This window comes from Colletotrichum navitas (genome assembly GCF_030913465.1).
Source record: "Colletotrichum navitas strain CBS 125086 chromosome Unknown LY79scaffold_3, whole genome shotgun sequence".
Lineage (NCBI taxonomy): Eukaryota > Fungi > Ascomycota > Sordariomycetes > Glomerellales > Glomerellaceae > Colletotrichum > Colletotrichum navitas.
In genome coordinates, this window is record NW_026850549.1 from 311,820 (window position 1) to 335,903 (window position 24,084).

Below are 24,084 nucleotides of genomic sequence, written 5' to 3' on the forward strand. Positions count from 1 at the left end.
TATGAATCAAGGCGATGCGATTGCCCAAGCCAAGATTTCAGATTTCTGAGGCGTAACATCGTCAGCGGTTTATTTGGACGAGAAAGCGGGTACGAGAAACGTATAGGTATCCGACGACCCTCTCTGTGCTGTCTAGTAATAGCAGACAAGCGAGAAAGGAAGCTGTTCTTGCGCACACTCGTCAAGTCCAAGCGCTCCCTAGAAAACCGTGGTTTGGTCATAGCTAGGAGCTAGAGAAAGTCGGTATTGACGTTGCTTTCATCTCTCTTAAGGTCTGGCCATCACCCGGCGCCACCGTCCAGATACCAAATCAAAGGATTAGACTGATGTAGTTCTGGGTTGAGACATTCAAGTTGGCGGCATTGTTCCTATTGTTTCCCCAAGTCCGCCCCTCTGGATAATAACCGACAATAAGGAGTCGCAACCAACTTTGAATCTATCTCGACCAGCAGGGCCACGGCAACAGTATGCACATGCAAGAAGCATGAAGATGCTGCTCAGACAGCGCCAATAATGAACGATGAGGTCTCGCAGCTCGCCCGCAGTTTCACTACGCAATCCCTCCCTGCCCCCGACGCCTTGTTCCCAGTCGCTGCCGGAGGCCCATTGGATCCCAATAGCGATGCATTCGACGCCAGAGAATGGGCGAGGGCTTTTTATAATAGTCGTATCGATGCTTCCGAAGGCAACCCCCCCAAGACGACTGGCATCGCATTCAAAAACCTCAGCATTTTTGGTTATGGCTCATCCACCGATTACCAGAAAAGCGTGAGCAACGTCTTCCTTGGGCTCTCAGCCGGGGTGAAGAAGCTTCTGGGAAGGAGAGACCAGCGGATTGATATCCTTCACGATCTAGAGGGTGTTATTCACAGCAGCGAGCTGCTGGCTGTGCTAGGTCCGCCTGGCTCCGGGTGTTCGACATTTCTAAAGACGGTGGCCGGCGATACGCATGGCTTCTACATCAACGACGACGCAACGATCAATTACCAGGGCATCCACCCAAAGGCCATGCGCACGGCGTTCAGGGGCGAGGCGATATACACCGCCGAAGTTGATAACCACTTTCCGCAACTGAGCGTGGGGGACACCTTGTATTTCGCCGCGCGCGCCCGGTGCCCCAAGAACATCCCAGTGGGCCTGTCGAAACGAGAGTACGCCGAGCATATCCGAGATGTGATCATGGCCATATTCGGCATATCTCACACAAAAAACACGCGCGTTGGCGATGACTTCGTCCGCGGCGTGAGCGGTGGCGAGAGAAAGAGAGTCACTATCGCGGAGGCTGCGTTGAGTAACTCGCCGTTGCAGTGTTGGGACAACAGCACGAGGGGCCTCGACAGCGCCAACGCCCTCGAGTTCTGCCGAACATTACGGACGCAGGCCGACGTCATGGGCTCGACCTCGTGCGTCGCTATATACCAAGCTTCCCAGGATGCATACGATGTAAATGATCCCATCAGCACGCCCAAATCCCCGAGGTCCTGAAACTAACATTGGCAAGATCTTTGACAAAGTTCTGGTCCTGTACAAAGGCAGGCAGATTTTCTTCGGCAAAACCGGCGACGCAAAGGCGTACTTTGAAGAGCTGGGATTCGTCTGTCCCGAGCAGCAGACAACAGCCGACTTTCTGACCTCGATGACCAGCCATAAAGAGCGCGTCATCCGGCCCGGATGGGAGGGCAGGACGCCGAGAAGTCCGGAAGAATTCGCTCAGGCGTGGAAGGCGAGCGAATGCCGCGCGCGTCTTATGGAAGACGTCGACGACTATCTCCACCGCCACCCGTTCCACGGAGAGCACCACGAAAAGTTTCTCGAATCCCGGAGGATTGACCAGTCCAAATTCCAGCGCGCGAGGTCTCCCTTTACGCTCTCGTACATGGAACAGATGCGTCTGACCCTGTGGCGTAACTGGGTGATGCTCAAAGGCGACCCTAGTGTCCCGGTGTCTATGATGATGACGAACGTCGCTGTGGCCTTGATCACCAGCAGCATCTTCTACAATCTGCCTCCAGGCACGTCAAGCATGAATCGCCGAGCTATCCTGCTCTTCTTCATCATCCTCACCAACGCCTTTAGTAGTATTCTAGAGATCATGCTATTATATGCGAAGCGTACAATAGTCGAGAAGCACTCCCGGTACGCCTTGTACCATCCTAGCGCCGAGGCCCTCTCGTCCATGATAGTGGATATGCCCTACAAGATCGTCAACGCCATATGTATCAATACGATCTATTACTTCATGGGCAATCTTCGGCGAGAACCCGGGCCGTTCTTTTTCTTTCTACTCATCTCGTTCACAATGGTATTGGTCATGTCAATGATGTTCCGTCTGATTGGATCAGCTGCAAGGTCCATCACTCAGGCACTGGCCCCAGGCTCGCTCGTCCTCTTCATTATATCACTCTACGCGGGCTTTGCACTCCCGCCGCAGTACATGCAAGTTTGGCTTTCTTGGCTCAGGTGGATAAACCCGGCCTTTTATGGGCTTGAGAGTGTTCTGGTGAACGAGTTTGTTGGGCGCGACTTCCCGTGCTCGACTTTTATCCCTCAGGGTCCTAACTATAACTCGGTGGCCTCGAATCAACGAGCCTGCTCCTCGCCCGCATCTGTCCTTGGCCAAGACTTCGTTCGGGGCACAGACTATCTTCTTACATTATACAACTTCGAGAATTCGCACCGATGGAGGAACTTCGGTATCCTGATCGCTTGGATGATATTCTTCATGGCACTGCATTTATGTGCTACAGAGTACATCTCATCCGAGCGATCAAAGGGCGAGGTCTTGGTCTTCAGCCGCAAGGCTATGAGACGATTTCGGAAGCAATGGACTGGCGATGTCGAGAGCGATTCTGCCAGCAACCCCCAGCAGACAAGTAGCGACAACAATGGAAATGTTAGCGGCATAGAGGAGCAGGCGTCCGTCTTTCACTGGAAAGATGTTTGTTATGACATCAAGATCAAGGGCGAGCCTCGGCGTATCTTGGACGAGGTGAGTGGCTGGGTCAAGCCTGGCACTCTCACTGCACTCATGGTAAGTCGGGAGTATTACTACACAAATTTGGAAGGGTTTTTGCTCACGCGAAACAGGGTGTTTCCGGAGCGGGCAAGACAACCTTGCTGGATGTTCTCGCCACACGTGTGACAATGGGCGTCGTATCCGGCGAGATGCTTGTGAATGGACAGCCCCGCGACGAGTCCTTCCAGCGCAAGACGGGCTACGCTCAGCAGCAAGATCTTCACCTTCCCACCTCGACCGTTCGTGAGGCGCTCAACTTCAGCGCTATGCTTCGGCAGCCGGCGCATTATACCAGAAAGGAAAAACTCGAGTACGTGGATACTGTGATCCACCTCTTGGAGATGGGGGAATATTCCGACGCCGTCATTGGCGTGCCGGGCGAAGGTTTGAACGTTGAGCAAAGGAAGAGACTCACCATCGGCGTAGAGCTCGCGGCTCGTCCCCAGCTCTTACTGTTCCTCGACGAACCTACTTCTGGCCTCGACAGCCAGACGTCGTGGTCCATCTGCGACCTCATGGAGAAGCTGACCAAGAGCGGCCAGGCCATCTTGTGCACCATCCACCAGCCCTCGGCAATGTTATTTCAGCGGTTCGACCGACTCCTTCTTCTCGCCCGCGGAGGCCGCACGGTGTATTTTGGCGAAATCGGCAGGAATTCGCAAACCTTGGTTGACTATTTCGTCCGCAATGGAGGTCCCGATTGTCCGCCTGGGGCCAACCCTGCCGAGTATATGCTGGAAGTCATTGGTGCCGCTCCCGGAGCCCATACGGATATCGACTGGCCCGCCGTTTGGCGTCAGACGCCCGAGTATCAATCGGTCCAGGACGAGTTGGCCAGACTGAGGGCAGGCACCTCGGCCGAGTCTGCACCAGCCAGCAAACCAGATGCATCCAGTTACAAGGAGTTCGCCGCCGATTACATAACTCAGTTCGAAGAGGTCACGACACGCGTGTTTCAACAATACTGGCGCAGCCCTTCATACATCTACTCCAAGGCGACCTTGTCTGTTGGCGTCGTAGGCCCCCCCCCCCCCCCCCCCCCCCCTCCCAAGTGTCCTCCATTTTGGGGCTCGGCTGACCGGAAACAGGCATTGTTTATTGGGCTCTCTTTTTTGAATGCCAAAAACACTCAACGCGGCCTGCAGAACCAGGCTTTTGGTGTTTTTATCTTTGTAACCATGTTCGGCCAGATTGGGCAACAGTTGATGCCCGTTTTCGTGTCTCAACGCACCATGTACGAGGCCCGCGAGAGACCTTCGAAGGCATATTCGTGGACGGCGTTCCTGTTCGCCAACATCATTGTCGAGATGGCCTGGAACTCGGTGAGTGTCGCTTTGCCAGTGGTGGGAGACGATCGCGGCTGACACCAACTCAGGTCATCGGAGTTTTCTGCTTCATCTGCTGGTACTACCCGATCGGGTTGTACCGGAACGCGTACCCCATGAACGATGTTGGTTCCCGTGGCGTTGCCATGCTCCTCCATGTTTGGATGTTCTTCATCTTCACCGGCACTTTCGCCCAAATGGTGATCGCCGGTCTGCCGAGCGTCGAAATTGCAGGCGGCATCGTCAACCTCTTCTCAATCATGATGTTCTTGTTCTGCGGGTAAGTCTCGTTGTCGAACCCGAAAAAAAATCGGGCGGCAAGGCTAACGTCGGCTAGTATCATTGCTGGTCCAAGGGATCTTCCGAGATTCTGGATCTTCATGTACCGGGTAAACCCATTCACATATGTGGCGGAAGGCTTCCTGGGCACGTCGTTAGCCAACGCTGCAGTACATTGTGCTGCAAACGAATACGTCGTCTTCACCGCCCCAAGTAACCAGACGTGCGGGCAATACTTGTCTGATTACATCTCCGTCGCCGGAGGCTATCTATCAGACCCAAACGCAGGCAATGGTGCCAACTGTCAGTACTGCGCCCTGGCCACCACCAATGCCTTCCTGAGCGCTATCGAAGTCAAATTTGGCAACCGTTGGAGGGACTTTGGCTTCCTGTGGGTGTACACAATTTTCAATATAGGCATGGCAGTCCTGATATACTGGCTAGCGCGTATGCCAAAGAAGAGCAAGCTAAACAAGGCATAGAGGTCTCGATGTTTGGTTGTTGTTGTTGTTGTGTATGAGAATAATGCCTTGTAGCTGCAAGTGACCGCAGGTGGTTGATGCTGGTCTCATTCACCTTTCGTTGGCTTCATAGATTATGGTCACATTCACGGTAGAGTCCATCTTGTAATATACGCCTTCGATTCTGTAAAGTAACAATAGGCCAGCGATTCATTCTGCACGGTCATCGGAGCCCTCGGGGGAAAAAAAGTCGCCAGGGAGAATACCGACCACCAACCAACCAACCTTTAGGCTCAAAATGGTTGACTCACGTCGTTAGTGGTAGTCAATTCCGCGGCCCCCACTACAGTCGTCCATCATTTTGGCAGAAACGAGTAAGACCACCACCTGGCAACTATCACAAGGCATCAACAAAATGGATGGTTAGAACCCAGAGCCCCCCCCCGAAGCTTGCCGATTGCAGCAGAGGTGCAAACTGTGGCTGGGTGTTTTCGTTTCTTATTTCGTGTTTCAGCCAAACGATAAGGTAAGATCGGACAATGTTACTGGTCATACAGAAACCAGTCGACGGCTGTCGGGAATTCTACGTCCCCTTACAGGCCTTACAGGGCAATAATCGGAAAAGGAGATCATAGTGTAGGTAGGGCACAGTGGCGTGTGTTGGGTGTCACGCCAGTATACGGACTGTACGTCATACCCTTTCTTCTAAGTCAAGGGGAAACCAGAGCATCGTAGGACACCGAGTACGTATGCCACCGTCATAAAACATGTCGACTTCTCTGCGCATAAGCGCTTTAGTGAGGTCTGGGGGAAGAGGGAAGAAGGAAGTAAGCAGCTCCCAGGGGTTGGATCGGGAATGCGCTCAGTCTCAGCGCCGCCATCAAGGGCCCGCTGATGGACTGTTTCAGATTTTGCTCTAAGGTCCGTTACGTAGGCCAGTCGGACTGGGGATCCCGATGTGCATCCGCTGCACACTCCGTTGTGTACATTCAATAATAACAAGCAAGTGTGCGTGCGGTACAGACGTCTGCTTCCTTTTTCTGACATTTGTTTTGTCATGCTGATGGAATAGCATCCCATGTAACTGTGCTGCAACGCTATTGCCCACGGCTCGTCGCAAGGATCCTCTTAGGAACACTGCAGGGAGTGAGGGAAAAGCGCGAAGACGATACTGTTGGGGGGGGGGGGGGGGGGATGGCACGGTGCGTCTGGGCTTCTTCTCATAGCGCAGTTTGTTACACCCCTGGATTTGCAACGTGCTTAGATAATATTACAGCTGGATGGGGCTAGGAAGGGAGAATACCTAGTGTAAAAGAATGTTGAAATGTTTTGGTGCTCGGGGAGGCCATGTTTGGTCTAGAAGTCCCAAAAGCATTTCTTCCCGCCACCACCAAGGTTGTCTCTCCCAACCTTGTCCATGTCAGGCATGTCTTGCCCAATCCTGTCCCTGATCATGGCCATAAAGGCTCTTTTATTGATACCTCTTGTCAAGCGCTGATCCCTTTCCGGAGGCTTCCCGCTCGCCTCTTGAAAGCTATGTTCTCCATTTGCATTCCCCCCCCCCCCCCCCCCCCCCTTCGCACAACAATCGGGGTACCACGCCGGCCCAGACCTCCGCACGGCATCCCCTCAGCAGCCGGTCTTACCGCATGGTCTAGTTTTCAGTGATTGGGCGTTAGATAGCTTTGGTCTGAAGCACGTCCGTCCAAGGGCATGTCCTTGGTCTGCGGAATAAGTGCTTCGGTCTGAATGGTCACATGGCGCATATGCACACATGGTCGGTCCAGCCTCTTCGGCCCCATCCCGTACCTTATCGGTACAATATTCCCTCTCCCTCTCTCTCTCTCTTACTCTCTCTCTTACTCTCTCCTCCCAGAGTTTCCCAAAGCCTGCGAGCCCAAATGAAGGCCGAAGGTAAAAAGGCCAAGGGGATGTCGCTCGCCATTCTGTTCAGGCTTTGAGCAAGCCGCAGCAGCAAGCGAACCTGATGTCTTTCTCTTACCCTCCTGTTTATTCTCTACCTACCTACCTACCAAGACCGATAACCTTTTGAAGCTCGCCATCACATCCGTCACTAGGTACCTAGCTCAGACGTGGTGGCTGGACGGAGGGGTGCTCTGCGTGACTTGCGGGCGGGCTAGTTCGCCTCCTTCACCTCCCTCCCTTGCCCTCCTTTATTCATCCACTCTCCCCGTCGCGCGACTTTGCAGCCATAGCTCCAAAGTCTGTGGCCGGACGTGGCTTCTCAGGGAGAACGGCTACTGGTCGAGGCTCGCCCAACTCGCCCGTCGCTGATCAAAAATTCGACTCACCAACATCTCACTTTTGCCCTCCTCTCGTCTGAACGGTCGCATTCCTCACCGGTCGGGCGTTCGTGTACGACGTTTTTTTCCTTGGCTGAGAAGCCACCGGTTTTCTGCCAGTCTCTTATACAAACGCAGCGACGACGGGAACGACAACGGCGACCACGAGAGCGACCGCCGAGTCCTCCGGGGCGATTTCCCCACCACGCAACCCCGACGCGGTGAGCCAGCCCAGCCATCCGCCATGCGCCCGATCAAGGCCACGCGATGGAGGGCGGTGAGCCGCAACACCGACAAGGCCTCGATTCTCACTCTCCTGGGCATCTCAGAGATCCTCAAAGTCCGCGGGAAATGGCGCATGGCCCTGAGGCTCGGGGGCATCGCCCTGCAGCAGTCGCAGGGCCTGGGGACCTTGACCGAGGGCCTGGCCTTGTTGAGCGTCGGCCACGCCTATCGCAACCAAACCCCGGAGAACTGGATCGCCGCCCAGCACCATCTCCGGATGGCCAAACTGCTCCTCGAGGGTCTTCCGACGAGCGAGGACCAGACCTTTTACCTGATGCGCGCCGTCCTGCTGCTCGGCGACACCCTCGTGCGCCGTGAGGATCTAGGCGACATTGCCGAGGCCGAAGAGTTGGCCCACCTGGCTGAGCGCCTGCTCCGTCAAAGCCGTGAGCGACCGGGCAAGTCCTTCCGCTGGACGCTCTTCACCGGTTCTTGGCGTGACTTTTGCGTGCATTCCATGGTCGAGCTTGGCGAGATTTACTATTACACGAGTCGCTGGGCCGAGGGGGAAAAGCTGCTCCGCGAGCTCGTGCCGACGCTGGTTAAGAGGAGGGGCAAGCGCCACGTAACGACCATCGAAGCCCAGCGTGACCTGGCGAGCATGCTGGTCAACCAGGATAAGTACGAGGAGGCCGAGATGGCTTATCGAATCGCGCGGGATTGGAACGAGGAAGTCCCCGTCTTTGGTCATGAGGAGAAGGCCGCCATTGACTATAATATTGCAATGTGCCTGTCTGAGCGCGGCAGGGATAGGGAAGCCCGGGTGGAGATCGGCAACATGGATCTGGCAGCCGACCTCCTGCACTACGCCAACGGCGAATGGACTCTGAAGCTGGCGAGACTCACGAGCCTTCGCCTGAAGAGATACGAGGAGGTTGTCGCTCTCTGCCGGAGATTCCAGCGGGTATTGGACGAGCACAAAGCACGCTTCGGGCCCTGCAGCCCTGTGACGCTGAGAAACATGGAAGACCACGTCACGGCCCTGAAAGCGCTGCGCAGATGGGACGAGGCGATCTCCATTCTCCGCGACATGTGCCGCCGGGAGGCAAGCGACGTTGCACGCGTGGTCGAGCAGACTCTCGAGACCCGGCTGAACCTCGCCCACACGCTCCGCCAGGCCGGCCTCCACGAAGAAGCGGCATACGAGTACCGCAAGTGCCTAGAGATCGAGCGAGCGGCATCCGACGACTTCAGGGACGAGGCGCAGATCCGCAACATACTCAAGTACCTCGCGTACCTGTACGAGCTGGCAAAGGACAAGGCAAACGCGCTCATTGCGTATTCCCAGCTGCAGAGGGAGTATTGGGGCCGGCCGAGCCAGCACCGGAATTTCATCAAATACGAATGGTGCAGGGGTAAGATGTTCATGCTGCAGGGCCGCTGGGAACATGCGCTCAAGCTGCTCCTGAGCGCCCTCGCGGTCAAGAGGGGCGTCGAGACGGCCGTCTCCATCATCACCGGCTTGTCGATCGAGGCCGTCCACGCCATGCAGCCAGGCAGGAGAACCCCGGGCGCTACGCAGCCCGAGATATCAGAAGCGGACGATGGCACGGACGACAACAACGACGAGAAAACAGTGCCCAAGTCTGCGACCCGGGACCATGTCCAAGTCAAGGAGCTGGATCTAGAGCACGAAGAGGGTCAATCGTGGGACGAGGTGGACTGGTGGGAAGAAGTCATCAAGGACGCCGTCGACGCCGTCCGGCGCGAGGAGCCGTTTCAGTCCTACACGCCTCTCGACGAGGCCGACTCGGAAGTCGACGACGACGAGACGACCGAGACCGTGGACGCCGTCTTGACGCTGAAGAGCGGCTTTCCCGCCGTGCCCGCCGACGACGAGTGGATGCAGCCTCAGTGGCCCCGGCTTCCGGACACATACGAGGAGTTGGTAATTCAGCAGAGGAGTGTCGTAGAAGAAAGTCGGCCATGGGTGCCGTGAGGGGAGCTACAAGAAGATCAGACGTTGACGGCATGTTTCTGATGATATCCAGCGTTGAGCTTGATGCTCGGGAGGGCGTGTCTCATGGCATTTGTCGTTGGGAAGTTGGGGTACATAGGGTGGGAACGCCTGGATATAACGACATGAATGCCTTTTACCATAATATAATGACAGCTTTTCTTCCTTCGCCGATGGTTACACCACGGAAGCCAAGCAAGTATGAACTACCGTATTCTCCCTTACCCCGCCGAAGGTCCATCCGATCATTCAGCCCCGCACCGCCTCCTCCCCCTGTCCTATTGTCGGATTTAACGCCACGGCATCGTCGGCGCTGACTGATCGGCGGCGCTCCGTGGAGGGTTCCAAGCCTGGTCTCTGTTTATCAATCCGATTCTACACTGGCGCGATACTGCTTATCTACCGTACTCGTCCTGCTGTATGAAAACGGTGTTCATTCAATGTCAGTTGCTCAGTAGGCCAAAGACCCTGCCAATGTCGTATAATCCGTGCGACGTCCTCTAACAACCACCACTGTAACCAACACCATCTACCAAGCGTACCGAAATGGCGGTCCTTGTTCTCGGAGCTGGTGAACTGGGCACGGCCGTGCTCAGATCTCTCATGGCACACCCCTCACGACCAATAGACTCCTCCGTCTCTGTTCTCCTCCGACCTTCCACAATCAACTCGCCAGACGCAGAAAAAGTCGAACTGATCGCCAGATTAAAAGCCCAATGCGTATCCATCGAAGCAGGCGATCTCGCGAACGACTCTGTTCAGGATCTCGCAGACACATTTGCAAAGTACGACACGGTCGTCAGCTGTACAGGCTTTGTGGGGCCAACAGGCACACAGAGACGTATCTGCGAAGCCGTCCTGCTCGGAAAGGTGCGGCGCTTTATTCCCTGGCAGTTCGGCGTCGACTACGACATCATCGGGCGAGGGAGCCCGCAAGTACTCTTCGACGAGATGCTTGATGTCAGAGACGCGCTGAGGGCGCAGAGAGAGGTGGCATGGGTCATCATCGGCACGGGCCTTTTCATGACGTTTATCTTTGTCGAGGACTTTGGCGTGGTGGACTTTGAAGAGAAGAGGTTGCGGGCCCTGGGCGGATGGGACATTGAGGTTACGCTCACGACCCCCGATGATATTGGCAAGATGACCGCGGAAGTTGTCTACGACCCACGCGGTATCCCCGAAAATGGCCGGAACGTGGTGTATATCGCCGGAGACACAGTCTCGTACAAACGCGTCGCGGACTTGGTTGAACAGAGGTTTCCGGAAATCAAGTTCGTCAGGGAAAACTGGGACACGGAGTGGCTGAAGGAAAACCTCCAGAAGGACCCGGCAGACACTTGGAACAAGTACCGCGCCATCTTTGGCGCAGGAAAGGGCGTCTCATGGCCAAGTGAGGCGACCTTGAATAGTGAGCGGGGCATCGAGCTACAGGATCTGGAGACATTTCTCAGAAAGATGGAAACCCCAGATACGCTGAAGACATAGATTGAGGCTGTATTCTAGTTGCAGGCTCTAGGAAACGTGACACAACAATGTGCAGAGTGGAAAACAAGAGGGACTACTATTGCCTTATAGATTTTCAATTCCTATTGTGTAGCTTGCGCACTGGCAGGCGATACGACACTGCTTCTCTTCGGGCGTAGGAGTTGCAAGGCGACCGTAGCCTTCTTGGTGGAATAGGACCATCGCCTGCATTTATCCAAGCGTGCTAGTGGCGGTGGCAGTTGATGTCTATGGAAACGCATTCAGCGTAGGTATACCCATTTGAATAGAGCCATTGCATCAGGTCATTATATCTATATCAGTCGGCAACAGAAGTGAAGAGTGAGATCAACCGTGGCAGGGCCCAAGAACTTCTTGGAGGGGCATCGCGAATCCTACCACAGCATGTCCAAGACACCTAGACAGGGCCATGCCCTCCTATGATCAACATACATGACAATGATTCGGTATTAATATTCCACAACCCACAAAACTGGATGGAGCCGACCTGCTGACAACACAAAAGGACGCCAAGTACCCCGTACCTATGTCGCAGTGAGAAGGCGGTTATGCCGCCCTCCGTCTATGTCCCCAACAGCATAAATCCGAGTTTTGCTGAGAAGAAAACTAGGGTGTCAGAGGAATGACAGGCGAAGTGTGAGTACCTGTCTTATGCACACGGAATTGTTTTGGCTCCGATTCGGACGCATAAGCAGCCGGGACACGTCCGGTCTCCGGTAAATGACCCATTGCCCACAAGAGGGCCTGGGCTCCGGGTGGTGGCCCGGTGGACGCACTGCTCGCCTAGGCTTCGACAGATGGATGAAGGATGAATGGACGATGAAAGCAGCACTGACAGGTGGTTGAACACCCACGTAAAGAGAGAAATTTTGAATTCTCCTTCATTCTTACCCGGATTTTACAGCTCAAACCCATCCCGGCCCGGCTCCCCGATATTAAGAATGACTGCCACCACCCTAGTGTGCGGCTGTATTATCTGTATGGAATTGAGACGCACATTCCCTGTTGCATATGTGGTCATGTATAGTTCCCCAACGCACTGATACCGAAGCTTTATGTTATGATTTACCGAATCTTCGGTTTATAATGGGGCCCGCCCCGGAGAAACTGAGGGCGCATTCAAAAGGACGATCCGGAGTAGAGTGAGACATCAGACGGAGAACACTCAACTGAAGCGGCTTTGAGGCGACTGGGCTGAGGAAGCCAGCGATTCTCCGACTTGATGTGACGTGAGCACTGCGACCAAGAGCGGCTAGCTAACATTTGAGGTGATGCGGCGCCTAGGGGCAACGATCAACAGGAAACGAGCGGCAAGCAGTGAGGGGCCCAGATCACTGTTCCGTCGATATGATTTACCCCCGTGGATTGGCTGACACGTCCATTCCGCCAAGGTCTGGTCTAATCCTTTTTCGGGCTTCCCTCGCGACCGCGCCAGTCGACGCGGCAAAAGCAATATGGGAACATACCGGTAGGCATCACGTTGTTTTCCCCGTCTGAGAAGGTCTTGGCGCCGCTTTGGAAAACTGGGCTATGTGGAGAACCACAGATGGTTGAGTCCGCCGTGGTTGGCCTCATCAACTTGCCGGAGGCCCCTGGCGCTGGGCACAACTGTTTCGAAACGTCCTACAAGGCATCGGTTCGACATAAAGATGCGCGCCCCCGGTTGTATCCCGGCAGGGGGTGGACCGGATATCAAGACCTCGGTGTGTGGGATGAGTTTAATGGCGTGTGCAGGTGTAGAATGTGAATGATGACGGACAATATTGGTCGCCAACTTGTTGACTGGCTCATAGGCAAGTGGCCCAGCGGGAACTGCCAGGCCGCCTTGAATCCACCACGTGGTCGATCACTTTATTTTAGACATGGGTTTTGTCTGTGTTCAAGCTCCGTGGCCAAAGATACCGGATTGGAGGGCGGGCCTGGCCAGGTAGTTTCATGGGATTCCCAGTCGAACTGCCCGATTCCATCGGAGCCCCTCTTTGCCTCTGTTTGGGTAATGACCTGCCGTCATATATCCACGTACGGACCACCAACTCGGGAGTTGACTCCGGTCTGCTATGGAGCAGGGCTCTTGGATGAAGGAAACTCGTCCGAACCCATGCACGCTGTTGGCGCTGTTGACTAAATCTTGTCAACCCCCTTCACGGAGCCAGGATGGGCTGGGGCCTTTAGTGCGATCTTCAAAGCCTGCATCGACACTCTCATTTCCTCCGCGTCGCCTCTTGATTAATCCTGTACCCGTCGCGGAGGAGGAGCCGGAGCATCTGCATTGGAACATTTACATCTCGTTCCCCGGTCTAGACCAACTCCCAAATCCTCTATAGCGTTGGAGGGCCCGACAGTCGTAGTGCGATTTTATGGACCTGGCTATGATTTGATCCACCCCGAGATCTCTTGATATAAGTTAACTTGGCTTAGAGACACCTGCCATGAGTCTCTAGTCTGATTTCATTGCCTCCTTTCTATCACTTTACCAGCCTTCGCTATTCACCACACTCCTTCAAGCAGGCTTGAACTATTTTATTATTCACTTGGGTAGATAAGCCTTTTCTTCTCCTATTTCGCCGTTTTCTTTCCCAGACACACACACACACACCATACAGCCGCAATGAAGTACTCGTTCGCCATCGCTCTTGGCACGCTTGTGCTCGGCGTCGCTGCCGCCCCCGCCGCCAACGGCGCCGTTCAAGACCACGCCGTTGCGCATGCCGAGCGCGGCTACTTCGACTTCCTCCACCACGCGGCCCGCGCAGAGGAGCCTAGCAAGACTAAATCTGCCAAGGGCCCCAAGAGGACGAAGCCCGGCAAGACGCGTAGGCCTGGTCCCATAATCACCTCAGCCCCCGGCTTTCCTGGCAACGGCACTCGCGGCTTCCAGACCCATGCTGCCGGCGGTGGCCTCCCCGCCTCCTCCGGCACCTCCGTCCTGAAGGCCGCTCAGACCATTGCCGCCGGTAAATCCTTTGACGGTGGCATGGTCGCTTTCGATCGTGGTGTTTCCTGCACCGGCCAGGCCGAAGGCGGTGACGCCGACGCTGTCTTCATCCTCGAGAAGGGCGCCAAGCTCTCCAACGTCATCATCGGCCCCAACCAGATCGAGGGCGTTCACTGCAACGGTGGCTGCACCCTCGAAAACGTCTGGTGGTCTGCCGTCTGCGAAGACGCTTTCACCATCAAGAAACAGGAGGCCGGCGAGACCACCACCATCACCTCTGGCGGTGCCTTTGGAGCCGAGGACAAGGTTCTCCAGCACAACGGCGCCGGCACCCTGTCCGTCAGCGGCTTCTCCGTCAAGACCTTTGGAAAGCTGTACCGCAGCTGCGGCAACTGCAAGACGATGTTCGAGCGTCACGTCATCTTGGAGAACATCAACGCCTCCTCTGGAAAGCTCCTTGCAGGTAAGTCAACACGACATCGAACCCTCACATGCTTCATCGTGTATTAACGCAATCGTGCTCAAAGGCATCAACTCCAACTACGGTGACACTGCTATCATCAAGAGCGTTACAGCTAAGGGCGTCAGCGATATCTGCACAGAATTCAAGGGCAACGACAGCGGCAAAGAGCCCACCGAGGTTGGTTCTGGTCCCTCGACGGCCTGCAAATACTCAACTTCCGACGTTATTAGCTCTTGAGGATGATACTGCGACCGAAAATCCGCTCTGGCACCTTGCTCGGAGTAGGATGTTACTTCAGAATCCGGCTTGTTTACCTGTAGATATTGTTCTCTACCTGTACAATCGTTATAGTGCGTGTGTACAAACTACCTTGTGGGTAACCATATAACCAAATCTCATTATGGGCAATTTAAACGCGACTACCCATTCGTCACTTCAGCCTCCATATGATTTCTTTTAGTATGTGAAACTGGATGGGGAGATGGGCTTCTGGAAATGTCCACTCGCCTATCATCAAGCAGCATCTAGGTTTGGTTTTCATTATAAATATAACTATGCGGGTGAGCCTGGATTTCTTCAAGACTCCCTACTCCTCTTTTTGCTGCAGAGTTGTTTCCTCTACAGCGGTCTGCTGTGCCTTACCCTTTTGGCATGATCTCACCACTCATAGCACCATTCCTCTGAACAGTCCATTATATTCAATGTGAATACCGAATACGTGTCTGAGTGCACTCATCGTTGTCATCATTAGTTTCGATTATATTGATTTGTAGCACTTTAAGGTTGAAATCCCAGACATGAACTATTAAATGAGATCAAGTAACGTTGTAATAATTAATACCGCTATCGGAAATGGCTAATGGTCAGTTGTAGTAATGTTATCAATAGACAACATGACTAGTCACTGGTCATAAACCCAGCCCAAAACCTCATCCCGGACAACCATATCCCCAAACACATCGGCATGGGCATCTGCACCTCAGACATGTCTGTATGCCAATGCTGTAAGCTTAGAACTAGCTGGCTGAGGTTGCGGCGCGGCAGACACTGATATAGAAAACGGACTTACGCCTTAACCTTACTACTGCGATGTAGTTGACAACTATCCTTTACAGTAGCTAGTCTTATTTAGTTGTCTCTTAGTACCCGAACTGAAAGCTGACACCCGATCTCTGAACACAGAATTCTATTATAGGCTACTGTTACAAACTAGTGGTTCACTGAAGAACTATTTTTAAGTCATAGTTGACCCGGAGGTACTGCTTTGACGGTCTTGATAAGCCGGAAAAATGATAGTGAATAATTCTGTTGGTAGAACCTGCCTTTTCCAAAGTGTGGGTGCTCTTCTGCCCCCTACTAATGAATAAAATAGTAAAGTATTATTACATTTATCCTGGAGCACTGAGTCCCTCTTTTTGTAACGCATGATGAAGAAACTTTCAAGTTGGGGGGGCAACTTGAGTCACGCTGAGAGCCTGCAAGCCTAGCTATCCATAATACGTTGTGGTAGTTCCTCAACATTAATATCCTATCAACTTCCAATCACACTCTGGTAGCCCGTTGCACCGTTACCCATACTCACTCGATAAGCAAGCACATTCACCTTGATGTATTTGTAATTCCCAGAGACCTACAGCGCTTGTTCGCGCCCGAATGAATACGGCATGCGATCGGGGGGGCGCATTGAACAAAAAGGTGATGATGATCATTGCGCGATACTCGAACTGCATGTCCACTCAACTACGAGCGGAGTTGCAAACGAGCACCCCTGCCTCCAAGTCCCAAAACCACGGACTCGTTCTAAGCTCCAATGAGAGAAGAGGACCAGCTGCAGGTGAATGCACAACAGCAGGTGCACCCCGTCTGACATCAGATTACTGTGGATACTGAATCGGCGCCACCAACTGTTCCTCGCTTTTAGCCCAGTTCGGGGGCATTCGAATGGGGTTCAACAAGCGGGATATGATAGCTTCAAGCGTCAGGGGAAGTAATCAGCCCTGTGTCTGCTGGGAAGGTCGGACGTCATGTAAATGTCTGCAAATATAAAGCCGCCATCGTCCTCCCCTACAATGCCATGGCATTATCTAGCACTTCATCCTTCTCGACCTCTCGAGTTTTGCTCCTTGATACCTGTAGTCACATTCACGTACAAAATACCTTGTATCAAGCCACCGAAACCATGTCACTTGTCACATTTCGTAACTGGCGCACGCAGCACTATCCCCCCAAGCCATCTTTCACGGAGGAACACGTCAGGCCGCAGAATGGTCGTGTCTTTATCGTTACGGGTGGCAACACCGGCGTCGGCTTCGAGCTAGTCAAGCTCCTCTACACTACAGGCGCCACCATTTACATGGCATCGCGCTCCAAGGTGAGTGGTCATCTCACCAATCTAAACGTTCCTGAAGCTTGGCGATGCCGAGACATACCCCACTCCCGCCGGAAACTTGCCGTCGTCGGCGGCCTGACCCCCACTTCCCCGTTCATTCCCGGAGACTGACGATCTGCGCCCCCCTTGCTAGGAACGAGCCGAGAAGGCAATCGAAACGATCACCAACGCTGGCCCGACCCTCAAGAACCCAGGAGCTGTCAAGTTCCTCCATCTAGACCTCAACGATCTTGATGTCGTCAAGTCGGCTGCCGCATCCTTTGCGCAACAAGAGTCCAAGCTCGATGTGCTCTGGAACAACGCCGGCATGGGCGCTTTGATCCTGCCGGCGGGTTCAAGAACAGAGCAAGGCTTCGAGTCTATGATTGGCATGCACTGCATCGCCGCCCAGCTCTTCACCCACCTCCTGCTTCCACAGCTTCGCGCCGCCGTCGCGGAGGCTCCCAAGGGCTCGGTCCGCGTCGTGTGGACCTCGAGCTTCCTTGCCGACTCGCGTTCCCCCACCCACGGCGTCGACTTTGGCCTACTCGACGAGGGCACGGTGGATCGTATACGCAACTATGCCCAGTCCAAGGCCGGAAATTGGCTGCTTGGTCGGGAGATGGCAGCTCGCCATGGCGCCGAAGGCATCGTCAGCGTTACCCAAAACCCGGGCAACGTGAGAGCGGGCTCGTATGCCGGGGTCCCGGCTCTCGCCATGCAAATCCTCAACTTTCTCTTCCTGTACGAGACAAGGCACGGTGGTTACACCGAGTTGTTCGCTGGGCTCTCGCCCGAGATATCGCTCGAGAACAACGGCGCTTATGTCATCCCCTGGGGGCGCATTCGCACTGACGGAGACTGTCCGAGGAAAGATCTTCTGGATGCCATGAAGCTGGAAACGGAGGGTGGAACAGGATACGCTGCCAAGTTCTGGGATTGGTGTGAAGAGCAGTGGAAGCCTTTCGTCTAGTCTCATAATACACGGATGGGGCATTAAGTGGAATCCATCATGTTTGCTAACTTTTATTCGAAGATTAGCGTTATTGTTTCATCTCCTCGAATATAACTTACCACTACTTCAAATTGATCTGTCGAAATACTTCATTAGGAGAAATTCATTGCCTTCATTAATAGTTGATCTCCGCACCAAACCCGCGTTCTCATATCCCTTGTGGATCCTTGGGCCTTTTCTTCTTCTTTTTTTTCTCGTTGTTTAAGTCATCTGACGTCAATGTTTCCCGAAGAATTTAAAGGCGTATCATTATCAACCGCGAATCGGTTCAATTTTACATACGAGTGTCTACCTAGTATGGCCTGTTAACTGACAATCAGGCTCTGCTATAGGCTCGCGCGTCGAAACATATGCAAGCTGAAAAGCCCTCGCTCACGAATAGTTCGGGGCATCATGATTAGCCTTGGAGATGTATAATTTGCGGAGAAGATTTGGACGAAACGGCCGAAAAGAACTATCAGCGGTTCCAAAGCGAGGTGCGTACAGCTTTTGTTCTTTTATTTAAAACTAGTTCCGATAATGACCCGGGCTTTCAGGGTATTCCTAAAGTGTTTTATTTATAGAAATTGTTACTGCGTTGGTAGGTTTCGGATGTATCGGTACTTGCTACCTCGAGCTGTAACGTGATATAGTCTCCTGGCTAGCGGTAGTGTAACTTGAACGGAAACCTTAATGCCCGTATACTTTGAATCAGGAAGTTAGATTTCAACCCCTGTATTGTGTTCAATTGGAGTATCTGGTTCACAGAAATGAAAGGCTGAAGCATAGTGAACTTTATTTCTTTAGTCTGAAGCCCACCCCGCAGCGATGACTGTTCTTCATGATGACAGGTGAGATCCCGCGCTTTTATTTGGACGATCAAACCTCCGCCCCTTCATTGTCACATATGGTTGTACAGTTTCGTCCCATAAACTGACCAGAATCAAACGGCATCGCCACGTCGCTGACAATGGTCTAGACGGCATGTTTCACTTGCCGACCCAATAGAGTGGTCGATCGTGTTACCGCCCGAAGTAATAACGAGCCCAACCCACGATACCTAGCCACAGAATGTTTAAGACTGCAACAAAGCAGAATCTGTCACGAGTTAGAGCACACAGCAGGGCATATGAGGATTCAGGTCTAAAAGGCTTAATTCTAAGTAAGTAGAAGTAATAAAAGTGAGGTCCTATATATAAGCAAGTGAATATGAAACAGCATGTGCAACAGCACCTGACAGGGCTATTACAGAGGGTGGAAATACATAAGGTTCTTGTGACACACCCCCCAGATCACAGGTAGCGGAAGCCTCTATAGCCCCCGAAGGTCTGCACTCAGAACCCCTAGGGCGGATACTGCCACAACTCTTTAACCTTCTAATTGGGTACATCTCTCCAAAGTCTAGGTGGTTGCCGTATGCCTTTAGGTGGGGTATTTACGGCCTGTCCCTGGCCTTGACAGGATTTGAACCTATAGGGTCTATAAAGCTCAGACGCTAGCTCAAGGGAGAAAAAGTCTATCGAAGAGCCAAACAGTTTTAGGTAAATTGCAGTTGACGGGCGCATATAAGGGGTTTATCTTCCCCAACACGGATAATATGCTAGTTCTTCGAGCTCTCAGGTGAACGTCAACACGGAAGTGTGAAATCATTGGTGATTCTGCTAGCATACGCCATCTTCAGTCTGTTTAATTATATTCGAAAGCACGCATCTGACCTAAAACCCTTACCCGATATGAATCTCCGCATCTTGTGTGTCTTTCTCGTGCAAATCGCAGTCTGCTGGGCCGTCATATCCAAGTCTGTACGTTTGCCCCTTATATCTATTTCGATTTATTGCCACATATCCCCGCTGAAATAAGGCCGAGCTGCTCAGCTGACTCTGGAGACAGAAAAGGAAAGGCGCTTTACAGCACCGACAAGTTGGAGGCCCCGACTGCGTCCTCAAAGGAGGTGAGAGAATTGCTGTTTCTTGGATCCTTAGTGGAGGAGTAATACAACACAAGACCGAAATGCCAACATACAATCCATAGCCTGTTGTGCGGCCGAGAAGAATTCTACGGTGTGCTCAAGCATGTCAACGCTATCTAGAGGGTCCCTTTCTAAACGATGAGGTTAATGGCGAGGTTTTATTGATACACAAGGCTGGAGTAATATACAAGAGGGTTGAGCCGCTGGGCCGCCTATCAAAGCATTACAGATGTTAGCTACCCGATCGAGAGCCGAGATGGCACAGGCTTCGGGAAGCATTAGAACCCATGTTTGTTGAAACATGTCGCTATGCACTTGATCATACCGAATTTGGTAGTCCGCATGGCTCAACCCCGCTATCCAGCAGTGCAAAAAGAGGCAGGTGAGCTAGCAAAAGACAACGAAGCCACTTGTCAATACAGGCAAAGTAGCCAACTAGTAAGACCGTGATGATGATTCAATCGCCGATGCAAAGAACCGACACTTCTAGGAGATCTGGGGTCTACGGGGTTTATTCTACTTGAGGTTTGGTTTCCATTTGACAGTTTGAAGCAAAAGTTCCAGGAATTGATCCGCATCCATGATCTCCACATATCAGACTCTCTGCTTTCGTCTACCATGTATTTTGATTGTGCTACAGCCACTTACCTATACACGTCCCACGATGCAGCGCATTCCTCCCTGTGTTGAGAGTCGGACCAGGCGGCTCTCACTTCAGGCTGACGGCTACTTTGCGCGAAGCCTACAAACTGTGTAAGTTCGTGAGACGCTGGCCAATGTAGATTAAAGGTGCGAGGCATCATAGCGATACGTGGTAGCAAAGGTTTTACGGGGGATAGTTCTGTTTGTATAATTCAGACTATGAGCCATGCAAGTAAGATACCGTGCGTCTTAATATAGGCAACACGCTGTCTCTGTGCGTAGCCTACACAACAAGGAGTTAACATCCAATTAAATTGACACAACAAACATGCATCAGGGAAGGGTTAGAAGAGGTCGCAAACTTTGTGCCAAGACAGACCCCAAGAAACCACGTTTGAAAGTCTGTCGGACTATATTGCCTGATGTAACAGTGATGACTGGTGTTCGGACCACAGCGCTATTATACTGGTAAGACGTATGATTCTCTTTATTCGAGCGCCTGTCGGATTGCATCTCTACAAATGATAAAGAAAATGTGTAATGTATTACAGGTAGGTATCAACATTGGTACAGATGTACAGATGGATGCCATCAACCCAGACACCGACCCTCATGCACCACCCCGCGACTCCGTTACAATGCAAGCCATTTCTTACACGCATGAATAAAATATCAGAAGATGAAAGGAAAAAAAAAGAAATAGACAAGAAAGGAAATCCTTTTCTTGTATTGGTATCTTTTTTTTCTTTTTCGGTGTCCGACTGTAAACTCCTCAGAAGCAGAAGACGGCGTCAGTCGTCTTGGCGATGGCACCGGGCTTCTCGAAGCCCAGTTCCGCCAGCGACTTCTTGGCCGCCGCGACCATGCCCGGCGGGCCGCAGAGCATGACGCGCGCGCCGTCGCCGGGGGCGGGGAAGCGCTCGGCCATCATCTCCTTGGTGACGTAGCCGACGCCGTGGGCCCAGTTGTCGGGGGGCGTGTCGAGGAGGTAGTGCAGCTTGAGGTTCGCGGGGTAGCGGCGCGCAAAGGCCTCGAGCTCGTCCCGAAGCAGGATGTCGGCCTCGGAGCGGTTGGCGTAGATGAGGCTGACCTCGGTGGTGTCGCGGTCGTCCTCGCAGATGGCGCGGATGAGCTGGTACATGGGGGTGATGCCGGTTCCGCCGGCGAGCATGCCGATCTTGCGGGCCATGTTGGGGCTGTAGCGCATGGCGCCCTTGGGGCCGCGGAAGAGCACCTCGGCGCCGGGCTCGAGGTTGGCGAGGTACCTGCCCGTCAGAAGGCCGTCGGGGTAGCAGCGGATGACGAGCTCGAGGCGGCCGAGGTCGGAGTTGTTGGAGGTGGGCGTGTAGGACCGGCTGACGGACTTACCGTCGATCTCGGCCTTGATGGAGACGTGCTGGCCGATGGGCAGGCCGAGGACGGTGGTGGGCGTGGGCAGCTCGAAGACGAAGCGGTAGACGTTGGGGGCGAGGAGGGTCTTTTCGACGAGCGGCAGCGGGTGGTAGGAGACCGGGTCGAGCCAGCCGCGCTGGTTGAGGGGGTTGGGCTTGGCGACCTTGGGCAGCTTCATGTGCGGGCGGTAGTGCATGGGGGTGATCTCGTAGTGGAGGAGCTTAGAGGCCTCCTTTGCAGCTAGGGAGCCGGCGACAGCGAAGAAGGCCGAGGCGACGGCGAAGCCTTCGAGGAAGCCGAAGCCGGAGCGCTTGGCGCCGGGGACGCCGCTACCGCCGAAAGACAGCCACGAAGGGAGCTGGAGGTTGAGTCTCTGGATGGCGACGAGGGCGTCCCGGCCAGCCGGTGTGGAGGCGGCATGGCGGGCGGCAACGGCGCCAAGGCCGATGAAAAGAGCGGCGGCGGCAGCCTGGGATGCGGCGCGGGCGGCGGAGGACGCCGGGGCGGCTGCGGGGGCGGACTTGGGGGCCAGGCGGACGGCCTTGGGCGCGGAGCGCTTGTTCACACCTTTGAGCTTGCCGACGCGGAATTCGGCCATGATCTCGTAGGCGTCTTCGGAGTGGCCCGCGTTGTCAAAGGCTTCCGTGGCGTCGACGCCGGCAGCCTCGATGAGGACTTCAGCGCCGCCGGGATGGTCATGGACGTACTTTGTGACATCGTAGACTAGGGGGGGGGCGTTAGTGGGATGCTATTTTTCTAGAGTTTGGCGCAATGCAAAGAGAAGGGTGGCGCACCTTCACCATGGATGACCATCCAGCAGTCGTTGGCTTCCCTGTGAGCGGCAACCTCCTTGGCCGTGAACTCGGGACCTTCTGTGGTTGCCATTCTGTCTGGTTGGTATGTTGTGTCGCGTTGTGCTGGAAGGGGGGTATCTCTGAAAAAATAAAAAAATAAAAATAAAAACTAGGAAAGAAACCAAGAAGGGGGCGGGGGGATAAGGGTCTGCCGTAACACTGTTCAAGTGAGCTTGTGTTAATATAATAGGGGAGATTATTTTTATCTAAAGTTAAGAAAATGGGAAAATCGTGTCGATCGTGATGTAGACAAGGCTATACACTAGTAGCATGCGACCCCCTTTTTCTTTTCTGTTCTCTCTCTCTCTCTCTCTCTCTCTCCCATCTCCGGAGGGACGGGTTTCAGGATTAATATTTATCGACATGCAGGAATTGACGGCAGGTGAAGTGATGTATATCCACAATTAGTGAAAACCCAGCACGAATAGACGACGGCCTAGACCGGCGAGCCATTGATGTGAGAGGATGGATAATGTCCGAAGAAAAGATGCCGAGGCTCGAGATAAGTAAGTGTGGGCATCATCGCGCAAACCCTGTTTACGTAGCAACTACTCCGTACATCGTAAGTCAAAGACGCGATGTATTAGAGCTGGTTGAAGGGTGGGGCCTAAGGGATTGCTTGGAATGGAGATGTGATATGGGAAAAGAGGCCCCCAGGGGCGACTTGCGGACTTGTGTGGCACGCCTGACAAAGCACGGCGACGGGATTGGGTGCTGGGCCGTTCCGTTCCACCCGGTGGTATAGGCCGGCGGCCCCGATTTGATGAACTAATGATTAACAGCAGGTAAGCCTCAATACGGAGTAAGTACCGGTACCTTGTTTTTTTTCTTGGCACGAGCGAGTCGTCATCTCACACCCCAAATACACTATCCAAACGACGTGTGTATATTCTATTCTGTTTCTTTTTTCTTGTTCTGTTTTTTTGCGGAGGGTGCAGGGGCAGATCTAGGTGGCAATCCCCATTCACGGAGACCAAGGGGAAGCTGACAATAAGGATGTATTGATACCGGAGGTACCGTACTCGTTACAAATGCCATCTCACCTGGAAGGTTAGTGGCTAGGATTTGGTTTAGATTTGCGTGGGATAAGTTGGCGTCAGGAGTATCCGTACTACACTATGTATGCGTTATGTTATCAGTAAGGGTGACACGATCGATGAGAGACGGTAGAGAGAAATGTGGGTGTGTATCCACTGCTTGGAAAATACAGGTACCAAGGAACCGTTCCTACCTAAGTACCTAGGCAATCGGGCGTAGCTTCCTTCCTGGATAGGTTCCTTCCTGGATAGGCTCCTTCCTTCCTTCCTACCAGTGAGTGAACCGAGGCGACGGGTTTCG

The 24,084-nt window shown here is 53.5% G+C and overlaps 6 protein-coding genes across 6 annotated transcripts; 5 read left to right on the forward strand and 1 right to left on the reverse strand.

Moving 5' to 3' along the window:
• Nucleotides 1-513: 513 nt before the first annotated feature.
• On the forward strand, nucleotides 514-5,301 carry LY79DRAFT_597614 (ABC-2 type transporter; the record flags this gene model as incomplete). Its single annotated transcript, XM_060561800.1, has 6 exons — nucleotides 514-1,443; nucleotides 1,502-3,031; nucleotides 3,088-4,032; nucleotides 4,105-4,338; nucleotides 4,392-4,621; nucleotides 4,679-5,301. 6 exons carry the CDS (start codon nucleotides 514-516, stop codon nucleotides 5,100-5,102), a joined length of 4,293 nt encoding a protein of 1,430 aa, XP_060419598.1. The 3' UTR covers nucleotides 5,103-5,301.
• A 1,971-nt stretch (nucleotides 5,302-7,272) lies between these two features.
• Nucleotides 7,273-9,617, forward strand: LY79DRAFT_203999 (uncharacterized protein). The gene has a single exon (XM_060551477.1). It carries the CDS (start codon nucleotides 7,629-7,631, stop codon nucleotides 9,606-9,608), a length of 1,980 nt encoding a protein of 659 aa, XP_060419599.1. The 5' UTR covers nucleotides 7,273-7,628; the 3' UTR covers nucleotides 9,609-9,617.
• Nucleotides 9,618-9,963: 346 nt separating this feature from the next.
• Nucleotides 9,964-11,181, forward strand: LY79DRAFT_536450 (isoflavone reductase). Its single transcript, XM_060556599.1, has one exon. The coding sequence runs from the start codon at nucleotides 10,173-10,175 to the stop codon at nucleotides 11,109-11,111; it is 939 nt and encodes a 312-aa protein (XP_060419600.1). The 5' UTR covers nucleotides 9,964-10,172; the 3' UTR covers nucleotides 11,112-11,181.
• A 2,556-nt stretch (nucleotides 11,182-13,737) lies between these two features.
• On the forward strand, nucleotides 13,738-14,764 carry LY79DRAFT_505172 (pectate lyase; the record flags this gene model as incomplete). The annotated part of the gene is made up of 2 exons (XM_060553589.1): nucleotides 13,738-14,527; nucleotides 14,592-14,764. 2 exons carry the CDS (start codon nucleotides 13,738-13,740, stop codon nucleotides 14,762-14,764), a joined length of 963 nt encoding a protein of 320 aa, XP_060419601.1.
• A 1,942-nt stretch (nucleotides 14,765-16,706) lies between these two features.
• On the forward strand, nucleotides 16,707-17,868 carry LY79DRAFT_505587 (uncharacterized protein; the record flags this gene model as incomplete). Its single annotated transcript, XM_060553637.1, has 3 exons — nucleotides 16,707-16,905; nucleotides 16,936-16,982; nucleotides 17,050-17,868. 3 exons carry the CDS (start codon nucleotides 16,707-16,709, stop codon nucleotides 17,866-17,868), a joined length of 1,065 nt encoding a protein of 354 aa, XP_060419602.1.
• Nucleotides 17,869-21,272: 3,404 nt separating this feature from the next.
• On the reverse strand, nucleotides 21,273-22,777 carry LY79DRAFT_665516 (oxidoreductase NAD-binding domain-containing protein; the record flags this gene model as incomplete). The annotated part of the gene is made up of 2 exons (XM_060563078.1): nucleotides 21,273-22,615; nucleotides 22,687-22,777. The coding sequence occupies 2 exons, from the start codon at nucleotides 22,775-22,777 to the stop codon at nucleotides 21,273-21,275; spliced, it is 1,434 nt and encodes a 477-aa protein (XP_060419603.1).
• Nucleotides 22,778-24,084: the final 1,307 nt, after the last annotated feature.